Raw genomic sequence first — 24023 nt, forward strand, 5'->3', positions numbered from 1 at the left:
GTAGCCACATCTTTTAATAACATCGGAAGGATTCAAAAAGTATTGGATTTTCTATTTTCCTGTAAGCATTTCAATAAACGGAGATGAAAAATGTGGTCTGCATACTGCAATTTACTGGAATTAGTCATCCTACCATCTTTCATTCTGATACCACAGCTGAGCTCCATGACAATTCAGGCTCAGTTCTAGTCACTCTTTGGATCTATATGTTGTTTTCCTTTATCTGCTGCTTTTAAAAAACTGTTAAATATTCATATGGTAACCTCACATCTGATGAATCTGGATTGGTATATACAAAATATTTAAGGTCATGTCTAAAGAAAAAAGTATGAAAAGTATGTATATATAGTGCTTTTATGTCACCACTTTAAAAAGTGATGAACTTATAACATGAGAATTCAAAGAAAACAAAAGCAATAAACTTTTTTTCAAGCAGGTTCATAGTATATTTACCACTTGACCCTTTCTCTAGCAAATACATAGCCCATATAAAAAGTGTCTACCAGAAATTAACAAAATAATTCACCATATAAATACAGATGTAGCAAAGCTCAAATTGACAAAAGCCATTGAAATCCATTGAAAAGTCAATTAACATTTTCTTGCCATTAATTACTTAACGCGTTTACCATCAAGTTTATACAGTGCATAAATTTTTTTAATTCGGTCCATTTGTTCTACTTATTCTATGTGCATTAAAGTGACCTGTACTAGAACATGAACATATTTTATCTTATTTTACAATAAAGCATGTACAATCCTCAAAATACAGATGTAGCCACCATTATTTTGACTAGCTTAAGACATTAACACAACAAAAAACACGTTACTGTAAGACAAGAAATCACAACAAACAAGTGATCATCCTGGGGAAGCAGTCTGTCATTTGTCATATACTGTATGTTGTAGAACCACAGTACATATTAGATAACTTCAGAACACATGCATTGAGTATTGAACCACTGTGTCAACCAATCGGTTTGACTTTCAGTCAAACCTAAGGTTGTTATCCTGACAGTCCCCTGGTAATGACCCCTTTAGCCCTATACAGGGATCTGGATTTCTCTGCAGGGAAGCAATCAGGCCATTACTTCCTGGAGTAGTTGACAGCAGACGTCACATACACCATTGCAAAGCACCAAGAGATCAGGCAAAACTTATAGTAAGTCATAAGCTGAGGTCAGGGCAAGAAACAGTACAAAGGTCAGAACAGGCAGCACAGGGTTAGTAAGGAAATGAGGCATGAGTCAGGTCAGTCAGCAGAGGGACAGAGTTCAGGAATCAGGCAGAAGTCAGTTCACGGGCAGACAAGATGATCATAACACTTTTTCCGGATATAGAAAGCAAGTGAACCTATCACTCAGTAAGAGAATGAGCCAAGCAAGCAGGATATACAGTATATCACAGAAGCAGATTAGCACCTTGTAAACACAGAGCCAAATAAGGGCTTAAACCTTGACACTAGGGGTGAGGATCAATTAAGACTATCCCTAAAAATCACATAGGACATTGGCACCCAGACCCACTGCTGGAACACTGGAACTGTAACATACACAGGGTGAGTGGAGAAGCTCCCGCTTGAAGTATCTGGGCTTAGGTGGGCAGGAGCTCTTAGGAGTCAAACCATTGCATGGTTGGTAAATAAAACTCTGCATATTGTGAAGACATTGAGTGCCATGGTCTTCTCTCCATCTTATGATCTCTTGGAACTTGACAGGCTAGGGTTCAACACTACAGGCACTGCCACAGATTGGAGCTAGTAATAGTAAATTTGTAAGTGGTGCTGTCTCTCCCTCTAACTATTTTTGGGCAGGAGCCGTCAATATAACAAGTGGGACAATATAAAGAGTTTTTGAACTTAGAAATTAGTTACTTATTGTTTTATTAGGTATATGGATAAGAAGTTCACAGCATTTAATGAGAAAGTGGAACCCTCGAATCACATATACAGTTTTTTAAAGCCAAAAGGAAATCTAGTATGAAAGAAAATATTAAATCCAACTTACTATAATTAGAAGACTCCTTTGTAGATAGGAATCCTCCACTTTTTAAAGAAACCATAAATTCTTTGTCCTTGAGGTTTTCAGTCTCAGGAACATCACATGGATCAATGTAAACAAGCACTCCTCCAAATCCAATTTCTTCCAGTAACGAAAGCTAGGTTAAAAGTAAACATACATAGTTAATTATTTTTCATGACCTGCAAAGTTTGTAATGTATTCTTTATATGCTTTGACAAAATGAGATTGCAGCACACTGTAACAAATGGGTGCAAGTCAGGCCAATGTGGACCAGCACCTAGGTCCAATGAACTAAAGAAGAAAGAAGGCCAGCAGCACTCCAAAAATATCTAAATAAGCGTGTGGTTTATTCACCCAGAGTCAGCAGCGACGTTTCAACAGCTTGTTGCTGTCTTTTTCAAGCCCAGTGCACATGTGTTACAAGCATACTTTATAAAGGTACATCAATCAGACATAAATTGACATCAATTATTACAAATTACAATCAAAATTCATAAATATAATAATACAAGTGGTTACATAAACTCATATAGAATACCGCAACAAATTGCCAAGTGCAGTGCATATAAACAATATATTGCTAATTAGATAACGTTTCAAACATATGGAAAAGTACTGTAGCTAATCTTAATAAGTGCAGGTGTATCCCCTAATTATCGTGAAATTAAAACTCACGGTCAGCTGGGGAACTGTATGGAGCCAGCATCACAAACTCCGCGGCGTTCCCGTTCAGTAACTACGCATGCGCGAGAGGAACAAATATCGCGATTCCTCCGGCGTCTGGAGACTGACTAGTAACCACAACAAAAATGGTTGAGACAACCTAGCAGCCAGTGTGCGCATGTCCAGGCTGTGATAGGGGCCACCCATCAGTCATCACATGATCGCAGTCATGTGAATAGATGACATCAAATACAGGAAACAGTTTTTTTTGCTAATGGTAGATTCTGGAGAATCCTATGTTAGTATCGGGGTCTAGAACACTGCGAACCTGCGATCCCCATGGTATATACATGTGGGATCCCTAGATTCAGCGTCTTATCAACCCGTTATGCTGGCCATAAAGGAACAATATAATGTGTACATGAAGTGGAGGAAAGGTGTCCCCCGACAGTGATGAGCCACGTTGTGGCCCCATCAGTGTCAATTTGGGAGGAAATTGGCGTTGCCAGGGTGCTCCCCGCGAACCGCCACTCATCACCCACAGGAGCACCCCGCTCTCCCACCCGTGCATTACGTGTCCATGCCAGAGCTATATATAATAATAGTAGTGGTAATCTTGTATTATTATATTTATGAATTTTGATTGTAATTTGTAATAATTTATTTTAATTTATGTCTGATTGATGTACCATTATAAAGTATGCTTGTAACACATGTGCACTGGGCTTGAAAAAGACAGCATCAAGCTGTTGAAACGTCGCTGCTGACTCTGGGTGAATAAACCACACGCTTTTTTTTTATATTTTTGGAGTCTTCTTTATTCTTTATATGGTTAAAAAAAAAAGCTTGGTTACTGTACCCAAAGATTTGTACACAGAGTTTCAAAGAGAGATGGCCTTGTGGTTTGCCCAGCGGTCATTTCAAGGCGAAATTTGCGCAAACATGGGAACATATGGCGATGTCCCGCCTGTGACATTTCCTTTTGCATTATGCTGAAATTTCTGCCATGACACTTCCATCAGGTGGGACAGGACAGCCAATTGAGACATTTCAGCACATTGACATACCCCCATCCTATCACAGAACCCTATCTGGCAGCCATTTTACATTCTGTGTTTTGCCAGTGTAGGGAGAGGTTGCTTTGTGGAGCAGGGACAGGCTGTTGTTAGGGACACCAAACGCTAGCTAATAGTGCCACAAAAGTCCTTTTAAGGACTGGTATAGGTGTGCTATCCTGAGGGGTGTGATATAGTTATAATATACTTTCTAACATAGAAAGTATATAGTACATTTGTATTGTGCAGCAGTTGTGTGCAGTTCTGCTGCGATACCACAGCTATATAGAGGGACAAGCACTATTGGAACAACTATTTGCAAAGGGTGTGATATACCTGTTGCCCGAAAGAAAACAAAAAAAAACGGAGGGGTGTGATATACCTTCTTCCACAAAATACTGATTGAGGGCTGTGATATACCTGTTGCCCAAATAAACAGGGTGGTGTGATATAACCGATTAAAGGGTTTGATATGCCTTATTCAACAAAATATTGATTGATGTCTTCAAGATACCTACTTCCACAAAATACAGATTAAGGGGTTTGATATACCCGTTTCCACCAAATATTGTTTGAGGCCTGGGATATACCTGCTTTCACACAATAATGATTAAGGGGATTAATATACCTGCTTCCACAAAGTACTGATGGAGGGCTGCAATATACCTGGTTCAAAAAAATACTGATTAAGGGGATTGATATACCTGCTTCCACCAAATATTGATTGAGGCCTACGAGATACCCACTTCCACAAAATACTTATTAAGGGGACTTTCACACTAGCATTTTTCTTTTCTGGCATAGAGTTCCGTCCTAGAGGCTCTATACCGGAAAAGAACTGATCAGTTTTATCCTAATGCATTCTTAACGGAGAGCATGCTGCAGTTTTATCTCCAGCCAAAAAACTTGCCTGAATGCCTGATCTGGCCTTTTTTTCCATAGGAATGTATTAGTGCCGGATCCGGCATTAAAATTGCCTTTTTCTGACTGATCAGGCATTTTTCTAACGGATCAGGATCCTGATAAGTCTGAAAACGGAACTGCCTGCCAGTATTAAACAACGCAAGTGTGGAATTTCCCTAAGGGGTTTGATATACCTGCTTTCACAAAATACAGATTAAGGGGTTTGATATACCTGTTGCCACCACATATTGATTGAGGCCTGCAATATACATGCTTCCACAATATACTGATTAAGGGGATTGATATACCTTTTTCCACCAAATATTGATTGAGGGCTTTGATATACCTGCTTCACACAAAATACTGATTAACGGGATTGATATGCCTGCTTCCACCAAATATTTATTGAGGCCTGTGAGATACCAACTTCCACACTAGCGATTTTCTTTTCCGACATAGATCAGTTTTATCCTAATGCATTCTGAATGGAGAACAATCCGTTCAGGATGCATCAGGTTGTCTTCAGTTCAGTCTTTTTGACTTTTGAGGATGGAGATAGTACCACAGCATGCATTTTTTTCCATAGGAATGTATTAGTGTCGGATCCGGCATTCAAATTGCCGCATTGAGGGATCCGTTATTCCGGTCTGTGAATGTGCAAACGTTTAAAAATTAGAAAATAAATAACGGATCCATTTTGCCATTAGACACCGGAAAAACAGATCCGGTATTGCAATGCATTTTTCTGATTGATCAAGCATTTTTCAGCCTTCAAACCGCCTGTGTTTGATCAGCAAAAACAGGAGTGGGTCCAAAATAGAGAACACGTGATGGAAATATTTGCATGTCTTCTGTGTTTTGGAGCCACTCCAGCTTTTGGCTTCCAAATCATGATCAAATCCTGATGCTAAATACTCACAGTGCGATAGATGCCTGATGCTCAATGTGCATGAGATTTGGCCATTTGCATCTGAAATCTATTTTATTCATATGGAAAATAAGTCTTGCATGCAGGAATTTTATGGTACATATCAAATAGTCCGTTTTTTTGCATCAGTATTTCATCAGAATTGGTAAGGCAAAACCAGGAGTGGGTCCAAAACAAGATAACATGTGATGGAAATATTTCCATGTCTGTCTGTGTTTTGGACCCACTCCTGCTTTGGTTTGCAAATTTTGACCCAGTCCTGAGATAAAACACTGACCGTGTCATAGAGGCCTTAAACACTAAAATGACAGGATACATTTTTTTTTTTTTTTGCTTCTGATTTTGGTTCTTCTGACTGATGAGAAACTGGTGAGGGTTGCAAAAACATGAAGAGTCACAATAGTGGTCCCAGAGCAGAGTTGAGGGGTAGAAACGGCAGTGGAAGTAACAAAACAAGATGGTGCAGATCACAGTAGGAGCAGATGGCAGTAGAGGCAGCAAGCTGTTGACGGCATCAGAATAATGACAGTAGCATGTGGGAAGAAGTAACGTGACATTTGTCTCAATGTTCTGGTGTGGCAGCACACTATGGTCAGATCATGACTGCCAGAAGGATCTAGTCTGTTGTATCAGGCACCAGTGTCTGGAAACCCTGGCTGATCCAGACCCGAGTCATCTTTATAAAGGTTAGTCTCTCAACATTTTTTGTTGAAAGGCACCCACTCTGATGCCACACTACTGGCCAGGCAGGAAAGATTGCCTAGGGAAAACTTGGCCATTCACAGCCACAATTGAAGTTTAGATTCACAGTAGTCCAGAGGATCTTGAATCTGGGGTGACAAGGTGCAGTCCAAGTAGGCCACCACCTGCTGGTTCAAGTTCTGCTCCATGTCCTGCTGCTGGATGGTTTCTTCAGGAGGCGAGTGAAGAAAGCTGCTCATTAGAGACTCTAGACTTAAGTTTCTGCTGACGGAGCTGGTTCTGCTCCTGTGCCCCCATCCCTCTCCAGTAGTCTTGGCAGTGAAGTGTGAGTTCATTTTTTTTTTTTTTTTTATAAATTCTTTATTTTTCAAGAATTTTTTCATCAAGAATGAACAACATTGGTCAAGGACCAAAGAACACAGGTATACATTGAGAATGTCCCAGGTCATGGACACATTAACTAACAGGTGGAGGACGCTCAATGTCCATTATTGTCCAATCACTTGAGACACGTGTGATCCCGTCTCCCAGGTGGCATCGAGAACAATAATATATTTTACACAACAATGCATGACGCCCCAAGGAGACACGTCAAATTATAACATATACCGTTTATGTATAACATAGAAGAAAGAATGGAAAATGGAAGAAATAATAAAAAAGAAGAAAGACGTGAAAAAGGGAGAAGAAGGAAGGAGAGAGGAGAGGAGGGAGGGAGAGGAGGGGGGGGGAAGTGGGGGGATAGGGGCAGGTTGAGTCGCCTTCACTCACGTTGCAACTAGAATGTGAGATTGCGAGGTATGACAGAGAGGTGTGTCCAGGAGAAGGCATTTCCAGAGTTGCATAAAGCCATCTACTCCTACTAACTGCACACGGATGCATATATATAACGCTTATCCCTGTGTCTCAATCCATAACCTCCAGTGGCTCCAAGTCCTCAAGTACTTGTCGTGATTCCTTTTGACCCAGCTTGACAATTCCTCAAAACTGCATATTTGATTCACTTTAGCTATCCATTCGCTCAGTGAGGGGGCCTGGGTGTCTCTCCAGTGGAGAGGAATGATAGCCTTGGCCGCTGCTATCAGATGAGTCACCAAGTTATGCTTTGACGGTCTGTAAGAATCTGAGGGAAGTGAAAAGAGCACCATTTCCATGGTGATCTTTTGGTCGCTATCCAGGACTTTGTTGACTGTCTTGTTGACGTTTTCCCAGAATGGGACGATAAGAGGACACTTCCACCAAATATGGGACAGAGACCCTTCCCCATCGCCACATCGCCAGCAAAGCCGATCAGGGGACAGACCGCATTTGTGTAAGAACTCTGGGGTTCTATACCATCTGGTAAGGAGCTTAAAATGATTCTCCTGTAGCCGTATACATGGAGATGGTCCATGTGAGAAGGCCAATAGCTTCTTGAGGACCTGATCCGGAAAAACCATATCAAGCTCCTTCTCCCAGTCTCTAATATATAGAGGTTTTCCGCCTTCACCCTCTGCTCCCACCAAGGAGTACAGTGCCGAGATTTTCCTCTGCTTATGAAGTGGGGATAGTAGGGTTTTTTCAAATTCTGTCAGTTGTCTCGTCAAGTTGGGCCTCTCTTTCAACTCCCCGCACACAGCACCTATGTAGGCCCTTGTCAGAAAGAAGCTTGGGGAATTTTTTATTCGGTCAGGTAACCTAATCATAATGGATGTTTCTGCGTCAGGGGCTAGGTCCCCTAGTCTGGCTTTGGCTAACGATGACCACACTTCCTGATGTATGCCCCCATTTTTCCCTAGGAGGTCTGGAATAAGATTTGCAGGCAGAAGAGGGGATGGCTCTGGTGCTAGTTTTTTGCTCAACACTTTCCAAGTCTCTCTCAGCCCTTTCAATAGGGGGTCACCCTTCACGTCTCTAGGCTGACTGTGTTCGGCCAACCAAAGAAGCTGTTGGTGTGTAGGCCCTACACTGTGTCGCATAAGATTTGCTACGTCAGGCTGTCTCTGGGGATCTACCAACTCCAGCCATCTATTCAGCTGTATTGCTTGATAATATCTCAGGGTATCTGGGAATCCCAGTCCGCCATTCTGTTTATCCCTAACCAAAAGATCATGTGCTAGCCTAGGTTTCTTCCCTTTCCATAGGAACTTCTGGAAGAGTTTTCTGATCTCATGAAAGAACACTTTTGGTAAATGTATCGGGACTAGTTGCATGACGTAGAGGATCTTGGGAAAGACATAAGCCTTAACCACATTTTTCCTGCCCATCCAAGATAGGTACGGCAAGTCGTATTTTAACAGAAGCTGAGTTATTTCCTTTTTAAGGGGGGCATAATTACAACTGAACAGATCGTCCAGATTCCTCGGAATCATTATTCCTAGGTATTTTATTGGGCCCTTGGTCCAGTGGAAGGGGAGACGTTTCTGCAGGGAGGAAGCTTTAGACTCTGAGAGCGAGATGTTCAGTATTTCGGATTTAGAGTGATTCACCTTAAAGTCTGAAATTTGGCTGAATATCTCGATCTTTTGGGCTAATTGATCTAGACCCTTTTCCGGATTGGTCACTAGGAAGAGAAGGGTGTCTGCAAAAGCAGTGCATTTGAGCTCTCCTCTGTCATGTTTAACTCCCTTAATTTCCGGGGTCTGTCTAACCAACTGAATAAGTGTCTCTACCACCAGAATAAATAATGAGGGGGACAATGGACAACCCTGTCTTGTTCCATTAGAGATCTCAAAGACTGGGGATAATGTTCCATTCACTTTCAGTCTAGCATGCGGTTGTCTATAAAGTGTGAATACTGAGTGGATATAGGGGTCTGGGATGGCAAATCTTTCTAGTGTTAGCCTCATGAAATCCCAGTTGACCCTGTCAAACGCCTTTTCGGCATCAATGCTCAAGAGGGTCAACGGGGATCTCGCGGCCCGGACAGCCTGAATCGCATGAAAGATCCTGTGCGTGTTATCTCTTCCTTCTCTGCCTCGTATGAACCCCGATTGTTCGGAGCCAATCAGGTTAGGCAATAATTTATTTAGTCTGGTGGCGAGGATTTTAGCCCAAATTTTTAGGTCCAAATTCAGGAGGGAAATTGGCCTATAACTTCCACAATTTTGGGGGTCCTTGCCCTCTTTAGGGATTAAGGTTACATGTGATTCCTGCGTCTGTCTAGGCAATGACCCTCCTTGCAGAAGTGCGTTACATACGTCCGTGAGTCAGGGGGCCAGGATGTCATGGAAACTTTTATAATAAAGTAAAGGAAAACCGTCTGGCCCCGGGCTCTTTCCCGGGGGGAAACTGCGTATGATGGTGGCTACCTCATCTATAGTGATTGGAGCAGTTAGGAGATCCCTGTCCTCTTGTTGGACTGTTGGGAGTATAAGGGAGTTTAGGAATTCTCTAGTATGAGACTGTCTGGCATCAGATTGTCCCGGGGATATTGACTTGTTTAAATTATATAAACCCTCATAAAATTGCTGGAAAGCTTTTGCTATTTCTGGTGTGTCTTGGGTTAGCTGCCCATTTGAGTGTTTTAAGTTGCATTTTTTGTCTTTTTTAGAATAGAGGTCATCAGCTTGCCCCCCTTGTCCCCATGTGCATAAACTTTATGCTGAAAATTTAGCATTTGTTTTTTAACTTTCTGTACTAGTATATTTTGAAGTTGGGATCTAAGGTCTGCCAACTCCCCCTGCTTCTGTTTGCAAGTGGATAGTTTGTCTATTTTCTCGAGGGCCACTATCTGAGCTAATATGGAATCCACTTTTTTCTGGTGATCCCTTTTTACTTTTGTGCCAATTGAGATGAAGCATCCCCTCACGTACGCCTTGTGAGCTTCCCATTCTATAGGTGAGGTGCTGTGTGCAGGGGAATTGATACCGAAGTACAACTCCAGGTGAGATCTGACCTGTTCCCGATGTAGTTTGTCGTTCAGCAGAGATTCATTGAGTCTCCACGTCCATTCCCTCCTTGGTAGGGAGGCCAGGGCGAGGGTCAGATGACACGGTGCGTGGTCGGAGATGGTGATGCTCCCGATTTCGGCCTTGCTGGAAACGGGCAAGAGAGAAGAGGATGTTAAGATGTGATCAAGTCTCTGATAAGAACCATGTGGATTAGAGAAGAATGAGTAGTCTTTGACAGTTGGGTTGCTGTTTCTCCAAATATCTATCAGTTTGAGGTCATGAAGCTTTCTATGTAGTCTACTGATATGTTTCTGTGCAATATGGGACTTAGATTTGGAGGAATCAAGGATTGGGTTTAGCACCAGGTTAAGGTCTGCCCCCAGAATCACTTGTCCTTCAGCAAAATGCTTGAGAGTGTCTAGAGCTTTGAGAAGCCATTGTACTGTGGCTGTATTTGGCGCATAAAAGTTGGCTAGGGTGTATTTCCTGGACGCAATTTCTCCTTTTATTATCAAGAGTCTCCCTTCCTCATCAGAAAGTTGGTGAGAAAGTGTAAAAGGTATGGACTGATGGATGACTATGGAAACGGCCTTTGAGGCTGAGCTAGGGTGAGAACTATGATACCACTGGTTGTATGGTCGAGATGGCAGTTTTGGCAACTTTTTCTGGCGTCTCCTGTAAGAAGACTATATGTGAGCCCATTTTTCTCAAAGCCAGCAACAGCTGACCTCTTTTCTGGGGTGAGTTGAGGCCCTTGATATTGAATGTGGTCACTTTGATCTCTGCCATACTCCTCCTAGTTTAGATTTTCAACCTTTCTTACTAGAGTTAAAGGTTCACAACCTGTCAGGGGGGGGGGGGGGGAAGAAGAGGCGGGAAAGAAAGAAGGGAACGATATATAGAGGGGGAAAGTAGGTTTAAAAAAAAAAACACAAATAGAATATACTTAATACGTAGTATAATAATAGCTCAACTTGCTATTGATTATAATTGAATCGTACCGGTCACGAGCAAGTGAGGAGGGAAGGGTAGAGGAGTTGGAGGGTGGGGGTGTGGGTGTTTAGGAAACGGGAATGATGTGGCCTGCACACCCAAGGTCGCAAACCAGATTGTGTGAAAGTGTCTGGTTAGTGACCCATTTGCTTGTTTTAGGCTCAACGTCTCATTATTATTTCCATTTTTATATTTATTATCATTATTATTATTATTATTATTTTTTTAATTTATTTATTTATTATTTTTTATATTTTTTTTCTCTATTTTTTTTTTTTTTTTGATATTGCGGGGGGTTGGGGACTAGGAGAAAGGGGAGGGGAGGGGGGGGGGATGCCTAAAGAGGCGCTTCGTTATCAGGGGGTAGTGCTACTTATAAGGGGCCATTTAAAGACATCGTGGAGGGCACTCCAGCCACTAGAAAGGACTATATGAAAGAGGAAATGCTGTGGTGGGCGACCTGACCGCATCTGTACTCTTTACTTTCTAATGTGGTTGGGGGGGATTGGGAAAGGGGGGGGGCAAAAAGGGGGGAGGGGAGGGAAGGTGAGAGACGGTATCGCCATTACTAAAGATTGGGTCATAGATAGGGGAGAAAAATGCAATGAATAATCAATAACAAAAACATAAGACCTTGCTCAGGTCTGGGTATATCAAAATTTAGATAAACCATGAACACGTTAAGAACATAAGCGTCCGTTACTATGAACGAACAAACTAGGGCCCTGGCATTCTCATCAGGGTTCCCCCTGGAGTCGCAATGTAAGGCAGGGGGGAAAACATTACTTGACCTGAGTCCCGGACTGTGAACAGTAGACAGAACAATATCGTCGCAGTCCTTTGCAGGTGATCAGTAGCGGCCGAGCTTCCACAGCTCCCAGTTACGGTTTCAGGGTGGAGGGGATCGGGTCTCAGCTGCCGCTCTGCCTCCCTTGGATTTCCCCTTGGACGCCTTCTTCCATGCTTCCATCTTCGTGAGCTGAGGTAAGTCTGCAGGGTAAGCGATTGGCATCCAAGATGGCACCTCCACGGGACGAACACCAATGGTCTCCCAGGCTCTCTCCAGGTCTTCTGGGGTGTGGATTGCTATGCGCTTTCCGTTCTTGAGGATCGCAATACCGAACGGATACAGCCAGGCATATTGGATCTTCTGGGCTCTGAGTGCATCTAGCAAGGGCTTCATGGTGCGCCGTTTCGCTAATGTGGATGGCGCAATATCTTGATAGAGGGCAATGTCCACTCCTTCATATGAAATTTGCCAGTTTTTCTCTGGCAGCAGCTAGTATACGTGCGGTGTCTACAAAAGACAGCAGGCCGCACACGACGTCTTGTGGTCTCTCGTTCGGCCTTGGAGCTGGTCTTAAGGCCCTGTGTATCCTCTCAATAATTATCGAGGCGGCCGATTCTTGACCTAAAAGGTCAGCAAAGATCTCCATGGCCACTTTATTCAGCGCTTCGGCAGCCCATGATTCAGGAAGACCCTTGAGACGTATATTCCGTCTTCTACTCCTATTTTCCTGGTCTTCCAGCATTAGCATTGCCTTGTTCAATTCAGCAGCATGGAAGTTGAGGTGCTCCTCGACTCCCGTAGCGTGTGACACAAGCTCTTGCGCTGCCGTTTCTAAAAACTCGACCCTGTTCCCCACCTGGGAGATCTCTGATTTTATGTCAGAAAGTTCAGATAATACTGGCTTTATAGCTCTCTCCAGCGCTTGCCCCAGTACCTTAGTGAGGAAGGATTTCGAGACTGGTGAAGGGTCTCTGGGTTCTGCTGTGGCCTCCTGTGTGCTGTCAGCGTCAGAGTCTTCTCCTTCCTCAGCGCTTGCTGCTGCCGCCGCCATCTTAGAGCTCACGCTCGGGGAGAGGAGCGCTTTTTTCTTGAGGAAGCGCTGCATTGCTTGCTGGCTTTTTTGTGTTCTAGGGGTATCAGGAGTGTCAGAACTCCTATCTCTCCCATATTTGACCATTTTGGGGTAGGTCACCGCTGAAGAAATGGTTATAAACGCTTGAGTGTGGAGGAGCCGAGGTCTCACACAGCCATCTGCAGTCCCGGTTAGGCTCCGCCCCAGCGTGAAGTGTGAGTTCTGAGGGTCCCCCTAGTAAGGCCTTCGTGAGGATGGACGATGGTGCATGTAGACATGTGTATGTGTAGAATGAAATGGCCGGCACTGCTCTCTTTAGTTGTTCGTGCTTGGTTCTTTTGATGCAGAATTTAATTTAAGTCACCTATTAATTCATAGTGACGCGTTTCAGCACTCAAATGTGCTTTTATCAGACTATACATGAGTATCCTCAATACATGTCTTAAATAGCAAAAATAATGAAAAAAATGCATGTAGACAGTGACCAATCGACTACAAAGGATGTCTCAACAGTAGTTGACTTTTTCATCCCTCTCAGAAGGTGTACAAAAAGGCCCCCATTTTGGACCGGTAGCGAGCGAGAGTCAATAGTCATCCCTCTGCTGAATAGTGATAATGCGGCTGCCACCACGCAAGCAGCTCAGCATGCATCTGGCCATTTGCACAAGGGACTACCTGCCTCCATATCCATGGAATACTGACACAGTCTGTTGGGGTCCTCTGCATCATCTCTGGCACAGCAGATGAACTAGAAAAACATGCCTGTATATTATACTGCCTGACAATGAGCCTGTTCCACACTAAGTATATGAATAACTGAACAGATTAGTTATTAAAGGTGCAGCAGATAAATTAGGTAAGGGCTGGCCAACCTGCAGCTCTCCAGCTGTTCTAAAACTACAACTCCCACCATACCCTGCTGTAGGCTGATAACTGTAGGCAGACTGGGCATGCTGGGAGTTGTAGTTTTGCAACAGCTAGAGAGCTGCAAGTTGGCCATTTCTGAACAAGTTAAATGTGCCTATATATTAGACCGCCTGTTCACAAGGAGTCTGATGCACAGAAAGTCTATGTATAACAGAACAGGCTAAGGCTACGATTTGTTATTACTAAGCGCAAGGAAATTTGGATCCATGGCAAATCCTGTCCTACCAGATCTAGGAGCTTTTTTATTTTTTCATTCACATAGCTATATAAGAGCTTATTTTCTGCATTTTCTAATGGCACCATTTAATATTGCATAAGATGTAGTGAAAATCTGGAAAAAAAAAATCCTTTAGGGTTGGAAGTGAAAAAAAAATGCAATTCCTCCACATTTTTTATAGGTTTTGTTTTTATGTTTTTCTCTATGCAGTAACTGACTTGTTATCTTCATTTTCCGAGGTAGTATGATTACAGTGATTGGAGATGAGCAAAGTTATCAAAAAGATAACTTCACAAAGAAATTTGATCCGTTGTGAATTACTTTGTCATGAATCACATTCCTTGTATGTGGTGGGCGCAATAACAGCGATCGCACCACCTCCATCATTGAACCCCTCAGATGTCATGTTCAACGCTGATTTTGGCATCTGACAGTCACATTGGGGCCTTTCAGGGTTTAATCAGGGGTTAAAAATAAAAAAAAACATACTCGCCTCATCCTTGTGCTCGCAGAGAGGCTGTCACAGTTATCTTGATCGAAGAAAAAGCGCCAATCTTACGATGACATGTGACATCCTTCACTATGCTAGGCGGACGGGGTGATGTCATCACTGATGACTTCACTGCACCCGACCATTGTGACAACATGGTGATGTCACACGTCAGCGTGCAACATTTGGCTTGTTTTCTTCTATCAATATGGCCACGACAACCTCTCTGTAAGCAAATTGGTGAGGCGAGTATGTACTGTATTTTTTCTTTATTGCCACTTCAGGAAAAATATATATTCGTTACCATGAAGCCTAGGAAACGTAAATTCGGGGCAAATTTAATTTTTTTGTGAAATTCGGATCAAAGTCAATTTGTATTCGATTCGATACTTTAAAATAAAAAAAAAAATTTTAATATTTTTTGGTCTATGGAATAGTATCAGGGCTCAGGGCTTAACTTTTTAGGGAAGTGACACAAAAAAGGAAATTGGCCATTTTTATTTTTATTTCTGTTATGGCATTCAACGTACGGGATAAATATGTTTATGCTTTAATAGTATGTGCATTTTGGGACAAGGCAGTGATAATGTTTATTTTTATACATTTTTTATTTTATTATAGGGAAAGGGGTGATTTGAATTATTTTTTTTTTATTTGTTATATATTTAAAACTTTTTTTTTTTTTACTTTTGCCATCACTGTTTATAAGTCTTTTTGGGTTAGTTTAATATGCGGTCCTCAGATCGCTTCTCCAATGAATTATCATTGAAGTCTATGGGAGATTTAATATGTTCTTTGGGACATAGCTATGGAAGGCCTTGGAGCATTTAGAACGCCAGTGACTGCCACAGCAACCAAATGGCTTTCCCCCATCTTAGCACAAGGGAACTGTTTGGGCCCCAGGAGATCAGCACTCCTGGGAAAGACCTCTCTGATGTTGGAGTCCTGACTCACCAAGGCATCTGAGGGGTAAATATATGTGAACAGCATAATCGCTGATCACAAACCGTACCTTCAAGTGTCTACTGTGTAAAACTGCAGCTCCAGGCGTCTATGGCGACCACTCTGCTTCTGAGTAAGTGCCATGTCTTAAGACCCAACTTCCTTCGTACATGTGCAGCTGAGGTTGGGAAGGAGTTAAAGGGGGTAAATACATACTTTAAGTTTAACATTCATTTTAATATGCAACATAATTGGAGTTTGTCATGTATCAATGAACCTACTAATTAATGTTCAATTATGACCTAAAAATGATTAGAGAAAAGTATCTATAAATTATACAATATATCTACAGTGTAAAAAAGTTAATTTAAAATATCGTTGAGAATGCACAGGTAATTAGCAGTTAAGATATGTGGTAGCTTTAAAATGATAAATGTTCCTTGGCCAGCAGACTTTAATAGTTAATGGACATGGGATTAATATTTTATTACATCATAAAGTTTTATGCTTTAGATATGTTAAATACCATGACACATAAAAATACACACTAAATCCTAATTCTCAAAAAATATATAGTTTTGACACATAGTCCTCGAACAGATAGTATTGCAGAGACATCCATTTGCATGGTGTATTCTTTGTACTGTATATAGTCAATATACCTTATGATGTACACAATAGAGAAATGTCGTAATCTTGATAGTCATTTTACATGGTACAATTAAAGGTAACTGACCTTAAAGATGAAGATGTTCATTATTTACGTGACTTATTAATAATTTAGGTCACTGAAAGTAGCAGTGTTAAAACTAGTGTTCAGAGAATTAAAGACAAACAAATTGATTTTGATCTGAATTTCAGATGAAAAAAAATATATTGGCCGCATCTATTTTTCCTAAAATGGCTAAAGACTGGAGCCTGATAAGGCATACTGTGAATGAAAATACACTGCAGTACACTATACAGTGTACTACAGTGTATTCTAGAGGCCTCAGACCCATTGAATCTTCAAGAACCAAGTGGGTCTGGTTCCAAAAAGTGCTTAATAAAAAAGTAAAAACAAAAAAACCTAATTTCTATATCTGTACATTTATAATTGATAAAAAAAATAATTAAAAAATAAACATGTTTGGTATCGCTGTGTCCATAATGACCTGATCTATAAAAGGATCATGTTACTGCCATAAAAAAAGAAAAACTATGCTAGAATTTAAATTTTGCCCACCTCACTTCCCAAAAAAATAGTAAAAATGGGGTAACTTTTTGTTTGTTTCTACTGTAGGGTACATGAGGAAGGCTTCAAATGGGACACAGTGTCTAAAAATCAGTACAGCAAACCTGCAATCCAAAAACCATCTTGCGCTTCTTTCCTTCTGTGCCCTGCCATGTGCCATTACAGCAGTTTATGGCCACATATAGGGTGTTTCTGTAAACTACAGAATCAGGGTAATAGATTTGGAGTTTTCTTTGGCTGTTAACCCTTGATGTGTTACAGGAAAAAATGGATTAAAATGGAAAATCTTCCCAAAAAAGTGAAATTTACAAATGTAATCTCCATTCTCCTTTAATTCTTGTGGAGCACCTAAAGGGATAACAAAGTTTGCAAAATGACTTTTGAATGACCTGAGGGGTGTAGTTTCTAAATTGGGGCCATTTATGCAATCCCCACAATGTGACTTCATATTTGAACTGACCCTTACATTTTTTAAGAAAATTTCCGAAACCCACTTTTTTAAGAATTGCTTCTAAAATTCTAAGCCTTCTAACTTTTCTCCTAAAAAAAAAATTTGCATTTACAAAATGATGGCAACATAAAGTAGGCATATGGAAAATGTAAAGTTATAAGTCTTTTGCGAGGTATCACTATCTGCCTTAAAAGCAAAGAAAATCTCATTTTAATTTTTTTTAAACATTTTCAGTAAATTTAGGATTTTTTTTATAAATAAATTTACCACCATCATGAAGTACAATGTGTCATGAGAAAACAATCTCAGAATGGCTTGGATAAGTAAAAGTGTTCCAAAGTTATTACCACATAAAGTGACATGTCAGATTTCCAAAATTTGGCCTGGCCCTTAAGGTGAAAAACTGTAATGTCCGTAAAGGGTGGGAAAGGCGAGTATTTTTTTTTTTTTTAACCACATAATAAAAATAATGGTGGTGCCCAACACTGTGACCCTATGGCTGTCCACTAAGCTGGCACACTACATGTGCAGGTTAAATGCAGCCCATATACTGTTAATGCTCTATAGGCTGCACTAATGAAGTTGGTGCTAACACTTTAGCCTGCATTACATACAAACTGGCTTCTATCCACAACAGGATTGAGTAGCGTATTGCAACTTCATTAGTGTTCCCTTCACCAGCTTCCTCCCACAGGAAAAGGTGGAATATGTGTTAGTCTTTTAAAGGGGTTTTATATGGATTGTTATTATACGCCAATTGGAAAATTGTCAAGCTGGAAATGGACTGCTTGTTTAATAGAACTCTATAATGTGAAATGCATAAGCAGACATCCCCACTATGAGTGGTTCCAGACCAGATGCTATCTTGCACTATTGTAGAAACATTTTCTTTTTTAAATTGAAGCTTGCTGCTAATTCTAAAGTTACCAAGATTACTAGTCCAGAAGCATTTTTAGACAGTAAAAAAAAAATTGCAAATAGAAAAAAAATCCCTGAATGAGTTACCAATATCAAAAGACTGCAAAAGTTAAAAGGGGAAATTTGTCATAGTTGGTTGTATTTGAGGTAATTTTTTTTGAATGTAGGCGCAATATGCACTTGTGCCAAATTTATGAAAATGATGCATGGTAATAATAGATTTGGCACCAATACAATGTGGTTGCACTGACTTTAAAGAAAAGTATGCCTAGGGGGTGCATAAGTGCATTATTATCTTGTTTCTGTGGTTTTCTTCAATAATATGGCCAGGGACATCCGCAAATTTGTATCATATCGTGCAGGATGTTTTTATCTTAGTTTTTTCTGTGATTTTTTTGTTTATGTAGTGTTTGCTTGAGGGAGTGGCACCTTCAAGTGTGAATGCGCACCTAGTATCTTGGGAGTAGCATTCCTCTGCACTTTTGCCCCCCTCCTCTATCCAATGAGCGCCTTAATTAGGTGGTACATATGGCTGTGCTTGCTCCTCCTCCCATTGGTTGCTTGATGCACATGGAGGTTACTAGGAGCAGCACACCATATGTGCGGGGTCTGCGCTCCTGAACATAGAAGCCCAACGGCTTAGGTAGGTTTAGCGTAGGACCCGCCTGACCTGAGACCACCTTGACGCTTGGTGGCGGGCTTAGATGTGTTTTGATCAAAATATATCGACTAAGTGTCTCAGACATTATCATATCAGGGTGAGGACTTAGTCCATATATAGTGCTTGCATCTGCTTTAATAAGTGCATTATTATCTTGTTTCTGTGGTTTTCTTCAATAATATGGCCAGGGACATCCGCAAATTTGTATCATATCGTGCAGGATGTTTTTATCTTAGTTTTTTCTGTGATTTTTTTGTTTATGTAGTGTTTGCTTGAGGGAGTGGCACCTTCAAGTGTGAATGCGCACCTAGTATCTTGGGAGTAGCATTCCTCTGCACTTTTGCCCCCCTCCTCTATCCAATGAGCGCCTTAATTAGGTGGTACATATGGCTGTGCTTGCTCCTCCTCCCATTGGTTGCTTGATGCACATGGAGGTTACTAGGAGCAGCACACCATATGTGCGGGGTCTGCGCTCCTGAACATAGAAGCCCAACGGCTTAGGTAGGTTTAGCGTAGGACCCGCCTGACCTGAGACCACCTTGACGCTTGGTGGCGGGCTTAGATGTGTTTTGATCAAAATATATCGACTAAGTGTCTCAGACATTATCATATCAGGGTGAGGACTTAGTCCATATATAGTGCTTGCATCTGCTTTAATAAGTGCATTATTATCTTGTTTCTGTGGTTTTCTTCAATAATATGGCCAGGGACATCCGCAAATTTGTATCATATCGTGCAGGATGTTTTTATCTTAGTTTTTTCTGTGATTTTTTTGTTTATGTAGTGTTTGCTTGAGGGAGTGGCACCTTCAAGTGTGAATGCGCACCTAGTATCTTGGGAGTAGCATTCCTCTGCACTTTTGCCCCCCTCCTCTATCCAATGAGCGCCTTAATTAGGTGGTACATATGGCTGTGCTTGCTCCTCCTCCCATTGGTTGCTTGATGCACATGGAGGTTACTAGGAGCAGCACACCATATGTGCGGGGTCTGCGCTCCTGAACATAGAAGCCCAACGGCTTAGGTAGGTTTAGCGTAGGACCCGCCTGACCTGAGACCACCTTGACGCTTGGTGGCGGGCTTAGATGTGTTTTGATCAAAATATATCGACTAAGTGTCTCAGACATTATCATATCAGGGTGAGGACTTAGTCCATATATAGTGCTTGCATCTGCTTTAATAAGTGCATTATTATCTTGTTTCTGTGGTTTTCTTCAATAATATGGCCAGGGACATCCGCAAATTTGTATCATATCGTGCAGGATGTTTTTATCTTAGTTTTTTCTGTGATTTTTTTGTTTATGTAGTGTTTGCTTGAGGGAGTGGCACCTTCAAGTGTGAATGCGCACCTAGTATCTTGGGAGTAGCATTCCTCTGCACTTTTGCCCCCCTCCTCTATCCAATGAGCGCCTTAATTAGGTGGTACATATGGCTGTGCTTGCTCCTCCTCCCATTGGTTGCTTGATGCACATGGAGGTTACTAGGAGCAGCACACCATATGTGCGGGGTCTGCGCTCCTGAACATAGAAGCCCAACGGCTTAGGTAGGTTTAGCGTAGGACCCGCCTGACCTGAGACCACCTTGACGCTTGGTGGCGGGCTTAGATGTGTTTTGATCAAAATATATCGACTAAGTGTCTCAGACATTATCATATCAGGGTGAGGACTTAGTCCATATATAGTGCTTGCATCTGCTTTAATAAGTGCATTATTATCTTGTTTCTGTGGTTTTCTTCAATAATATGGCCAGGGACATCCGCAAATTTGTATCATATCGTGCAGGATGTTTTTATCTTAGTTTTTTCTGTGATTTTTTTGTTTATGTAGTGTTTGCTTGAGGGAGTGGCACCTTCAAGTGTGAATGCGCACCTAGTATCTTGGGAGTAGCATTCCTCTGCACTTTTGCCCCCCTCCTCTATCCAATGAGCGCCTTAATTAGGTGGTACATATGGCTGTGTTGCTCCTCCTCCCATTGGTTGCTTGATGCACATGGAGGTTACTAGGAGCAGCACACCATATGTGCGGGGTCTGCGCTCCTGAACATAGAAGCCCAACGGCTTAGGTAGGTTTAGCGTAGGACCCGCCTGACCTGAGACCACCTTGACGCTTGGTGGCAGGCTTAGATGTGTTTTGATCAAAATATATCGACTAAGTGTCTCAGACATTATCATATCAGGGTGAGGACTTAGTCCATATATAGTGCTTGCATCTGCTTTAATAAGTGCATTATTATCTTGTTTCTGTGGTTTTCTTCAATAATATGGCCAGGGACATCCGCAAATTTGTATCATATCGTGCAGGATGTTTTTATCTTAGTTTTTTCTGTGATTTTTTTGTCTAGGGGGTGCATGGCAACTTTTTTGTAACTTATTAAAATGTTGCACTTCATAAATATGTCACAAAAATTATCTACTCTGAAATTCTGGCCACATTTTTACTCCATTACTGGGGAGGGTGCAGTGCTCAAAAAGTCACAAAATGTTTGAGCTAATGAGCCTAAAAAGTTTCAAAACCCCTACTTACTACTTTTTGAAGCCACCAAGTCATAGAAAGGGCTACAAATAATGATCTTGAACTAGGAGGTGGAGGTCAAAGTGAAGTAGGAGGTTGAGGAGGCGGACGTGGCGGTGTAGGTGGAAGCAGTGGTGGAGGAGGAGGTAGCCAACACTATTTTTGTAGTTTTTATTTATTTTTTATAAATTTGGGAAGACCCCCAAAACATTGGGAAACATAAAAAAGAAAACAAAGAGTAAGTGCGCTGGAGTATAACAATGGCTGGGAGCAGCCGGTATACAAGTCTATTCTGCACAAGGTACGGATAAGTCCTGTGGGATCCATGCCTGGTTCATTTTAATGAACGTGAGCTTGTCCACATTGGCCTTGAACATGCGGCTGCGTTTGTCTGTGATCTCCCCCACTGCTGTGCTGAACACACGTTCGGACAATACACTGGCTGCAGGGCAGGCCAGCACCCCCAAGGCATAAAGTGCAAGATCGGCCATGTGCCCAATTTGGAGACCCAGTTGAATGGGGCAGACCCATCAGTCAATACGTGTAGGCGTGTGCACACGTACTGTTCCACCATGTTGCTGAAATGCTGCCTCCTGCTAAGACGTTCCATATCAGCTGGAGGTGCTGGTTGTTGTGGCATGTTGACAAAGCCTTTTCCACATTTCGGCCATGCTAACCCTCCCTTCTGAGGTGCTCGCAGTGCCCCAGCTGCGTTGACGACTTCTTCCTCTTATGCCTTTGCCTTGTGCTTCCACTGAGTCCCCGATGTCAGGTGGAAATGCCATCAGCAGCATGTCTACCAGCGTGTGGTTGTACTCAAGCATCTTCCGATCATGCTCCAGTGGTGGAATTAAGTAGTCGATCATGTGTGTCAGGCTGCCTAGAGTCAACGACACGCTGACCTCTGTGGGAGGTGTATTGTTTGTGTCCGCTGTATCCCCCTAGCCATGCTCCAGTAATGCCCATGAGGTGCTTTGGGTGCCACCCTGCTGTGAACACGGTTCTTCCTCCTCATCATCATCATCCTCCTCATCCTCCAGAATTGTGATGTGGCTGGACAATTTTGTACCTGGTCTCCGTTGGTGCAGGAACCCACTCTCCGAGCCACTTGTGAATGACTGGCCTGATAACTGTGGAAATTATCCCTTTTCCTCTTCTTCCTGTGACGCATCCTCTTTCATCATCGCCCAAAACGTTTTTCAAAGAGACATAGAAGTGGCCATGGAACTAGCCATGTTGGGGAGTACTCAAAACAGCCCAACACAGCACACGCGTCCCGCATGGAGGCCCACTCGTTGGTGATGAAGTGGTGAATGCTGCAGCTGAAACTCCACTATTGTCTGCTGCTGCTCGCACAGTATCTCCAGCATGAGCAAGGTGGAGTTCCACCTTGTGGGCACGTCGCATATGAAGCAGGGAAGGCTGAAATTACGCTGCAGTGCAGACAGGCGAGCAGCAGCAGGGTGAGAACGCTGAAAGCGTGCACAGATGGCCTGCACTTTCTACAGCAGCTCTGACATATCTGGGCAATATTTCAGCACATTTGCCAGGCAAGGGATGTGCATTAAACCAGCTAGGTCCAGAACTGCTACGAGATTTTGCCCATTATCAAACACCACCAGGCCGGGCTTGAGGCTCAGTGGCACCAAGCACTCATCGGTCTGTTGTTCCATGCCCGTCCACAGCTTCTGGGCAGTGTGTTTTTTTTCCCCCCAAACAGATGAGTTTCAAAAGAGCCTGCTGTTTCCCCCTGGCTGTGCTGACGTTCATGGTGAATCTAATGTAATGACACAGCAAAGCACAGAGCAGGGGGGATTCTTATATAGTAAGGGGTAGGCAACTTTCCTATTGGTTGCTAGGGATGTTGCTAAGCTCATACAAAGACATTGCAGCTTTCTCATTGGCCCACAAGCTAGAAGCAGGGAGAGATCATGTATTCAGATGAAAAAAAAATCTTGAATATTCACAAATATATAGTACTATATTCTAAATCTTCGCAAATACTCGAAGTGGCGACATTCGCAATTACAATTTGCGATTCGAATATCGGTATCGGTGGCCTAGGTGCAGCTCAGCAGCCCAGAGAATGGGACTAGGCTGCATTACCAAGCACAACTGCTACAATGTACGGCACTGTGCTTGGTAAGCAGAGAAAGGGCTGCTGTGCTACTGCAAACGCTGGTGCCTTCTTAACCACCTTAGGACCGCCGTACGCAGGATTGCGTCCTGCCGGCGGTCCTGCTCTTCTGGGTGGACGCATATACGCGTCCTCCCGCGAGAGCCGAGATTTCCTGTGAACGCGCGCGCACAGGCGCGCGCGCTCACAGGAACGGAAGGTAAGCGAGTGGATCTCCAGCATGCCAGCGGCGCTCGCTCGCTGGCAGGCTGGAGATCCGAATTTTTTAACCCCTAACAGGTATATTAGACGCTGTTTTCATAACAGCGTCTAATATACCTCCTACCTGGTCCTCTGGTGGTCCCTTTTGTTAGGATCGACCACCAGAGGACTCAGGTAGGTAAGTACAGTAGCACCAAACACCACACTACACTACACCCCCCCCCGTCACTTATTAACCCCTTATAAACCCCTGATCACCCATGATCACCCCATATAAACTCCCTGATCACCCCCCTGTCATTGATCACCCCCCTGTCAGGCTCCGTTCAGACGTCCGTAT

General features: G+C 42.5%; 1 protein-coding gene across 1 annotated transcript in view; it reads right to left on the reverse strand.

Moving 5' to 3' along the window:
* NAALADL2 (N-acetylated alpha-linked acidic dipeptidase like 2) overlaps nt 1-24023 on the reverse strand; it is a 1185913-nt gene that overhangs the window by 577144 nt on the left and 584746 nt on the right. The window contains exon 5 of the mRNA XM_044292072.1: nt 2007-2157. Coding sequence (XP_044148007.1) covers nt 2007-2157 — 151 coding nt within the window. The remainder of the gene's footprint in view (nt 1-2006; nt 2158-24023) is intronic.

This window comes from Bufo gargarizans, chromosome 4 (genome assembly GCF_014858855.1).
Source record: "Bufo gargarizans isolate SCDJY-AF-19 chromosome 4, ASM1485885v1, whole genome shotgun sequence".
NCBI lineage: Eukaryota > Metazoa > Chordata > Amphibia > Anura > Bufonidae > Bufo > Bufo gargarizans.